This window comes from Dendronephthya gigantea, unplaced genomic scaffold (assembly GCF_004324835.1).
Source record: "Dendronephthya gigantea isolate DGI-Jeju-01 unplaced genomic scaffold, DenGig_1.0 000018F, whole genome shotgun sequence".
NCBI lineage: Eukaryota > Metazoa > Cnidaria > Anthozoa > Malacalcyonacea > Nephtheidae > Dendronephthya > Dendronephthya gigantea.
The window spans coordinates 1,764,144-1,773,162 of NW_021163028.1; the positions used below are offsets into that span (position 1 = coordinate 1,764,144).

The following is a 9,019-nucleotide window of genomic DNA, read 5'->3' on the forward strand; positions in this document are numbered from 1 at the left end:
TTTTCAACAAAATACTATCTAGTAGGGTATAAAGGAAAGCATTTAGGAATGATTGCCAGTATATTAAACAATATATTGTGGCGAATATATTTACCACTGAATTGTGGAATATATATGAATAGGAATTGCCGGTCTGTATAGGTACCTATATTATATGTTAATGAATACGAGGTTTCAGATACCTTTCGTTTTGAAGTACTTCAGGACTTCAGGTCAAAAAGTCGTAACATGCACGAATATTATAAAATGTTATAGTATAGCCTGTACAGGGTGAGTAAAAAAAAACTGACACCTTTAAAATTCGAATTAGTCGCAAAGCGGCTGTAACATGTCAGAAGTTGGCAAGTTGCTTAAAATCTGATGGGTAAACGAAGCATATGAATAATCTGTATGCATCTATTAGAAATAGACCAGAAGCTGGTTGTCAGAATAAGCTATCGCATGCCTTGAAGCAGTTCTGGCAGTCTAATTGGGCTTTTTATAGGATTATTATCGATATACTATGAAATATTAGGTGAGGTAAAAACAGTGGGGTTGCCAGCATCGATAAGTGGGGTGGACATATTCATATATTCATGTTCACAGACCGTTACAACAGTCAATTTGAAAAGAAATGAATACTGAAAACAAGCTGGCGACGCCACTGGGTAAAAACTGTTAAAAACATGTTAATAGCTACATTTATACATCTGGAAGTCTGAAACGACAGATATCTAAGCACACTACAGCGGTGAGCATTGTGAGAAATAAAAATTCTCTGTGCGAAGGTTGTAAGAAAATCTACAACATACTAGTACTCAACCGAACAATGTATAACCGAAATAGGTTCTTCTGCATCTAAAAACATTTCAGTATTGTTGTGTCCTCATATTTATGAATTTTGCGAATTTTAAGTGGACTAATCGGTTTCGCTGCATTACCGGTTGATTCTTAAAAATCTTAAGGCCTATTAATTTCGACTATACACCATCAGCAACCTCGTACCCAGGGTGAGTTGCATGCAATTATCATTCTGACGAATGCAATGGAGTACGTATGTATGCCACAATCTTCATTCAATTTTGTTCAGGTTCATACGTTCTCATACGCCAGGGTACGAAATCGTATAGTGTAAATGGGCCTTTATGTTTCTGCCTTGCTCTCCGAATCGCCTTTAGAAAGGCTTTGTGAGGTTGTGACAAGTGCTGTGCGGCCAACGCGTCTTGGGTAATTTCGAGGCGTACTCAACGATTATACGACGGAATTTTGTTAATTTTACGTTGTGATCACTACGCTAGGAACTTCAAATGAATATCGAATATTTTTTTATTCAAAACTTGAATTTGAGTTCTTATCTTTTCTTGTTTGATGAATTTATTCCTTTAACTACATTTTCTGGGGTATCAGTGGATCGTTAAATCTCGTACAAATCAATTTGTTTATCACATTGTGTTTTTAATATACACCAGTAGCGTTCATATTTTTATCCTAGAACTGGAACTTAAAAGCATATCCGGGGTTATAGAAATTATTAAACAACGAAGTACAACCACAAATTCATCGTTTTTATTTCTTCTTGGTTAAACCTTTTGTATTTCCACTACAGGAGGCACGAGGGCAATTTGGACTGCCGGTTTCTTTCCCGCAAAGCTCATTCTCGAAGTTCGTTTTCCATTTAAATTTGCTCTTAAAAAAACCAGCATAACAAAGATTTTAAAAAACCAAAATTTTCCCGCCAAAAGTGATGTTTTACCCTGGCGGGTTGTGTTTCGTAACGCGAGGAACAGAATAGGACGAGGCGGCTTGGGCCACGTTTGTTACCAAGCCTTTCTAACTCTCTATTAGGCACAAAACGCACGGAAATTTTCAAATGCTACTATTGTTTTATTATTTTATATAAAAAATTTATACGCAAGTTATAAATTTGCGGTTAATGGAGTAATATGTTCTAGAAGGTCTTATTTCATCCTACATATCATAATCTCTGGTCTAGCTGTCATAGTTACCCCATGCACTAATTTTAGCCCAGGCAAGGTCAAGCCGCAATAGAACAAGGCAGCCTTTACCAGCCATGTTAATAGTTATAAAGTCCAAAATCTGAACGAACCCTGGCATCTTAACGTGTGAACAACGTATGCAAACTTGTGTTACGGCCAATCGAATCTCCCCTGACGGTCTTTCCCTTCACGTGGACTTGAACAATGGCCCCATTCTCTGCAAGAATTTTGCCTGCTCCCCATGCATGCATTGGTCATTCGCAAGACCTCAGCCAATGCGTCCACAACGCCGGTCAAATATTTAAAGGTCTTTATCGAAAGGCAGTAATACATATATCTGCGTCTCAAAAGCAATTATCATAACCAAAAACTACAAAAATAAACCCCACCCACATCCCCACAGCGAAGGACCGGCCGCTGTGGCATCCGCATGTAAATATATACTGATATGTTCATTCATATGTTATCTCTAGATAGTCTATCGATATTCTTCTTGTAACTTGTAATGAATTGCAGTGATTAAACAATTGCAGGAAGTGCTGTCCTTCTGGACAACACCTCACCACGTGAAGTGCATTTGTACAGGTCATTTTGGTCGAAAACGCGACCTGATGACCTGACCTAGAGACTCGATGGGTCAGTCAGACGATATTTGAGTCGAGCTGACTGACCTGAACAGGGCCGGGTCAGCCTGTTCCCCTGTTATCTAGAGGTCCACCTGTTCCTCTAGAAAAACCTATAGTTTTTGCATGCTCTGTCGGGTTTTGAGTGCCCTTACTGTCTCAGTATAACTAATGGTGGTCCCTAGATCATCAGGTCTCAACTCACTGAACAACATGCACAAAGCTGGCTCACACCCTCTGCAACTTAGAAGTCCTCCCGTTCCTCTAGGAAAAACTTAAGTTAATTAGAGCCTCTAGACCTTTTTTCGAGCGCTTCCTGCCCAAATTATATGCCACAAAAATGTCTCATTGTGTTGTTCCTTTGCTAAGTTGCCAGACGTTCAAAATCCTTATAAAGAATCTCAACATATAAACTACATTAATATTACAATAATACTGAAATGTTTGCAAAACAAAGTCCAAAGCTAAATCAAAAGTCACACACTACCAAGTCGTAACTACTAAATATGATACTGTTATAACTGCATGTATCATATGCTTTCACATCTATAGACTATACCTTCTTGAGACCTTACCAAAAACGGTAAATTATAATTACCGATATTTTTTATCTTTCTTTCGCAGGTTTAGAGATATGACTTGGTTTGGTTTTCTTGTTCTGTTTGGGCTCATTTGGGTGTTGTTCCCCTGTCAAGGTTTGAACTCTCAGACTTTCGTTTCCTTTAGTGTCTCTAGTATATGATCGGTGGCATTAAAGCAAGTCAGGCTCACTATCTAAAAATGGAAATCTTGTTATTACATTTCCCAAAATAGGAAGTGTTTCCAGCGTTTATCTCAGGATTAGGTGGATAACCCATTGAACTCAATGAGTAACCACACCACACAAACGAAATATAAACTTGAAAGTAGCAACAGTTTCTGTACATGTATACTTCGCAGGGCAAATTCATGTGTACATATGGTTGTATCTAAAATTCTAAATTCTATCAATTTTCCATAGCGAATTTAAAATGTTATATCAGTGTGTAGAAACTACACGAGGTGTTTCTACAAACTGGTCGAACACTTTAATGATCAACAAATTGTGAAAAAAAATCACACAAGATTATGATATTTAGGAATTGTCCAGTCACCAGCAAGTGGAAACAAAATGACTATGTTACCAGGATCAACTGGCAAAATAGTGTGGTCATTTGATGATGATTTATCTGTTGTGTTTTCACGATCTTGGGCTTTCACAAGTACAGACGGTTCCTTCAGTAACACTGTACTTACACGTATAGCTGCTGATGGTGCCGCTACAATATTCTTCAGCTTTCCTGTGATTACAGTAGAAAAACCAGCAACATTGGTTTTAAAGAACGTTAATCGCAGCTATGATGGAAAATACAAGTTCACACTCCAAGCACGTTCCGATACTTCTTCTGAAGTTACCGTCTTCATCGCAGGCAAGTTATTTCTAATCATGCAATAACTTTATTGTTTAACAAACTGGTCTTATGACAATAATTTTAAGACATATAATTTAATTGAAGTATTAAAATAGCATAATACTATCCCACATGGCCAAAATGGGCTAGTTATTCTGATTACAATTATAATTGAATAGAGACAGAATGATTGCTCCATTAATCTCCTTAGAGCTTCTTTCGTTTTTTCGTTTTCTTGGTGGCCCTAATAATGTTTTGGTCTGATAATTTAGCTAATCCACCAACTCTATAGATAGAAAAAGGAATCGCCCTTCAGTTTTTTTATTCCCTGCATGTCATTTAGGAATAAAGATACGCAATTACAAACAATCAATGAGAGTTGATTAAAGTTTCAGCAGTTTTATAATATTGAAAGAACCTGCATGAGCCATGCAGCGTAACAAATTGCTTATTTTGAAATCTCTGGTATGACTACCAACAAACATAATGTATTATCAAACCTTTTAAAGGTGCATGTACATACACTGCTTGCGATCACAAGGAAGTATATATTTCAAATCTTTAATTACACATAAACGCGTCTCTAAATCAACTTGTGTTTATTTTGCGATGGTGTAATTATATAGGTAACACCACATACAAAATGACTTACTCTAAACAGTATATATAACATGTATTTGCTCTGTAATTGACGTTGGCACATCAATAAAACAGGTAACCTAGTTTAAATGATTTTAAATTATTTTAAACTTTTACGTACAAAAAACGTGACAGTGGAAAACAGTCCTTAAGCGAGCGCACCTAACATTTGAGAATGACTAACTAGTATATAATTATACGAAATACTAACACTAATTGATGTGCCAGTATATCTGCATTTTAGAGAAACCAAATGTGATATTAAGCTGTCCAAGTCTCGTCACACTAGATGAAGGTGACAACTTCACCTGTCACTGTAATAGTACAGGTGGAAACCCTCCTGCGAAGGTCATCTGGTATAAAGATGGCAACTATACAGGTTTTAAAAAAGATAATCAAACCTTGAAAATCTCAAATATTAGTCGAGCAGAAAGTGGAACCTACACGTGTAATGCCACAAGCTACCCTCATGAAAATTATACAGATGAAAAATCATTTGTTGTAATAGTTAATTGTAAGTAGGCGTTTTTTATATACCCAAGAGTGCAGTTAGAGTTCCACTATGCTGAATTTTTCACCGTGATCGGTAAAGGGAATTTACTACCTTTGAATTTTCACAATTGGAAAAAGAACTAAAGCGAAAATTTTCGATCAATAAAAAAATTCCGCCTAGTGGAAAACGGCCTTAAAGCACTATACACCATACACTGGCGGTCAAACAGAACTGCTTAAAACAAGTTAAAATGCTCTCAAATGAACGTAATTGTCCCTCTAATAACATATGAAAGTAAATATAGTAAGCTATATGAAATATTAATATTTTGTTGACCCTCCTTTGACCTTGACGGCCTTACACCGCCGTGGCATACTTTCTGTTGAGATGGTAAACTTAGCTAAAGGAAATTCATCCCACGCCCATGGACAGTTTTCACAGCAACCCATAAAGCCATTGTCCCACAGATTTCCATGCAATAGGGTTAAGCCTTAAGGTCTTTTGACTGTGTAGGCCAATCCATTTCTGTCACTCCCTCTTCCTGAAACCATTGTTTGACTATTTTGGAGGTGTGGCAGGTTGCGTTACATTATTGAAATTAGGGAATTATCAAAAATGCCTATCAAACCCTTTCCTATATATTTCCTTCTTTTTATGAATTTGTGCCTAAGCAGTTCTTTTTGACCGCTAGTGTATATGTTAAAAGATTGATTGCCACGATTCCTGTGAAATACGATAGCAACATTTGAGCAGTTCTTTTTGACTGCCAGTGTATATGTATTACTAACCAAAAAATTGAGTTAGTCTGCAAATGCATGTATATGTCCTATCATATATATGAAGTTTGCAATTTTGAGTTTTTTTACGGAATGTAGAATTTAATTGTATAAACTCCGACATATACGAGTCTCTTTCCGACGTCCCGCAATCGCTGTTTCCTGAATCAATAGTATTATCAGCTATAATACGGATCAGTTCATCATCACAACAAAATTTTTTGTTCTTTTAACAGTTAAACCTACGAAAACAGTAATAAAATTCTCACAAAACCCAGCTGTAATTGATGAATCAGTAACTATAACGTGTACGTCTGAAGGGTCTCCTCAACCAAGTTATACCATATACCATAATGGTACCAAAGTCAGTAGTACTTGCTATCCGTATAGCATACCTAAATTGAAGTGGAAGGATGCTGGAAGATATAATTGCATTGCAAGTAATTTATTGGGGAACGATTCCGATTCTGATTTTTTTTACATTGAAGGTAAGTCGACATAACGCGGTTTCTTCTTCTTCGTTAACAGGTTAAACCCAAGCGCCGGAACATAAAAACCATTTACAAAGAGGCTATAACCCTTTTAATTATAGTTAAGTGAAGCTTACGAAAATCGAATAGTCGTAAATGTTACGTTAATACTACTTCGTGTAAGTTTACCTTTTGCAAGAACTTAAAATAGGTGATTTTTTATCTTAAAACAAGACCCTGACTCGACGTTAACCTCGGGTTGTTGTAGCGCTGCTGGGCCAATGAGGACAACAAATTGGTTGCTATAATGTATCAAAATGTAGTTGTAGCGAGTGATACAAAACAACCGTAGGATCATAGGCGGCTAATGTTTATGTCAATAAAGCCCGCCGCACACGAGAGCTACCTCGCGTTAGCTCAGTCCGAAAACCATCCGCACACGTAAGAAACTTGCCTCTCGAGGCGATTTTCTCACGAAAAACTATCCGCACACGAGAGTAACTTGCTGAGGTAACAGCCTCGCGTGGTCTTTAGCTCGGCTGGGGCTTAAGCTACAATTCCCCAATTTTATTATCAATTATTCTATAACTATTTTTATTGTAAATCGACAACAATTACTTTATAATAACAGTTATTAATAAAAGTTCACAACATTTAATGGCCGCCTATAATTGGATGTGACGTTACCGACTCAATGATGCACCAGTGACATAACCGGATGTCATCCATCCAAGTGGCAAAAAGCTGGACACGACCAACTAGGCCTTTCTAATAATTTCGGCCCAATGCGTTGCATGAAATTCGGCCCGTTTTCCACAGTAATTATAGTCATTTCAAACGTTTGACATCCAACCGGGCCAGCCAGGTGTGTCAAACTGGCCAGAGCACCCCCCCCCGTATAAAACCCAGGAAGGATTGAGATTTAGTAGGGCTAAACAAGATATTTAGCTTGGCAAACCGTGCTAACCTACTCCATGTAATCGGCCCCTTAGATGTTTGTTAATGTTCGCAGAGAAACTAGGGCATGTGTGTGACTCGTGCACCCAGGCATATAAATATAATAGATTGTGCTGCATTATGTGAGCCATTACTTTTTTCCATTGCATAACTTTTTGTCGGTTGATATTTTCTGTCCACCATTATTAATCCTTTTATATTTTAATGATTGTGACAAATGGTAACCAGAACCAAAACCCACAATGCAGTCAATAGGGAGCACAGCAAGTATGAAGACGAATCCTTTGTTCAGTTCCATCCCCATATGTACGACAACCTGTACGAATACCTGTGCGCCTACCACTACAACTACCCAAGTGCCTCTGACAGGTGATGGAACAGGTATTTACTGGACTTATCCTGACCAGTTTATATATACGCCGCAATATGATTTTCTTCTTTTTAACATTATCTTAATTTCAATTTTTAGAAAAAAAGCAAAATTGTAGTGGGAATAATGGAACTGACTGGTATATCGTTGCTGTTACTTTGGTGTCTGGGATCATCTTCGGTATCATCCTTTCTTACATTGTCTTTCGTGTCCGTTCTAAAAATAGAAATCGTCAACTATCAAACCCTGAACCGGTACCTCCAACATCTCGTGTTGATCAAACTTACCAAGAACTGGATCTTGCAAAATTAAACAAAGAAGACAATTACCAATCGTTGAGAGGAAATGCTGCAAGAAATTATGGTGTTAACGACGAGTCAAATTACACTGAGTTGAACAAAAGCAGAGAAGTGGAAAATAATTATCAATCTTTAACTCGAAATTAAAATCAGGATTGTTGACCCGTCCGTGTTCTTTTTAAGGACCATATGAAATATTTTTGCCTACATAACTTGAGAATCAATATTGTCGCAAATCTCTTAAAATTTGGGATGTTATTCACTTGATATAACCTTTCCGTAATCAAGTATCTGCCTATGGGTGTACAGCATTTGCCCATTATTAAGGGAAAAACAATACTGAATTACGCTTATTGTATACTTAATAGTCCGCTTCTAATTTCAATAACAGCACTAAAATTTCAATTTGGCGTAGTGGAAGTTCAATAAAGCTGGATAAGCGCTATCCACCGGATTGTGATTATTTCACTTGCTTTAAAATCGCCCGTTGTTAGGTATAACTTTGATTAAATCTTGGTATTCCTATAAATTATTGCTTTTCAAGCATTTTTAGAACAGTTGAAAAATCACTATCCGGTGGATAATTTTTCTATTGAGTGGCTTTGGACATTGCATGTCACACTCATTTGTATTGTGCCATGAGACTGCCCTTGCGCAGATGAATACACCAAGGATTCTGCTATTCCTCCAGGCTTTGTTAGTGATGTGAAGGCCATAGTTAAATATTTAGCTTGTCCCTTGATTGTGTGAGTTGTATGTATATTTATATATTCTCCGTCCTGTTTGATACAGGTGGGTTTTTTACCAGACGCAATTTTTAATGAATTGAGATGTTAACGTAAAACGGTATTTTGAAACAATAGCCAATGAATTGAAGTGATTTAGCATATGAGCAAACAAAATGTACAATGTGTTTTAAACAATATTTGATGTGTGTGTATTTATTCGTTGATATTACAAGGTTTAATCTTTATTCTGTGATTTTA

General features: G+C 37.0%; 1 protein-coding gene across 1 annotated transcript; it reads left to right on the forward strand.

Moving 5' to 3' along the window:
* The first annotated feature begins 3,721 nt into the window (after positions 1–3,721).
* LOC114520935 (hemicentin-1-like) lies at positions 3,722–8,480 on the forward strand. The gene is made up of 5 exons (XM_028541283.1): positions 3,722–4,047; positions 4,913–5,182; positions 6,174–6,425; positions 7,593–7,745; positions 7,834–8,480. The coding sequence occupies exons 1-5, from the start codon at positions 3,750–3,752 to the stop codon at positions 8,178–8,180; spliced, it is 1,320 nt and encodes a 439-aa protein (XP_028397084.1). The 5' UTR covers positions 3,722–3,749; the 3' UTR covers positions 8,181–8,480.
* The last annotated feature ends 539 nt before the right edge of the window (positions 8,481–9,019 follow it).

Coding starts and splice junctions, on each gene's coding strand:
- LOC114520935 (XM_028541283.1), top strand. CDS start 3,750: ATGACTATGTTACCAGGATCAACTGGCAAAATAGTGTGGTCATTTGAT. Junction 5,183..6,173: donor ATTTGTTGTAATAGTTAATT/GTAAGTAGGCGT, acceptor TTCTTTTAACAG/TTAAACCTACGAAAACAGTA. Junction 6,426..7,592: donor TGATTTTTTTTACATTGAAG/GTAAGTCGACAT, acceptor AATGGTAACCAG/AACCAAAACCCACAATGCAG.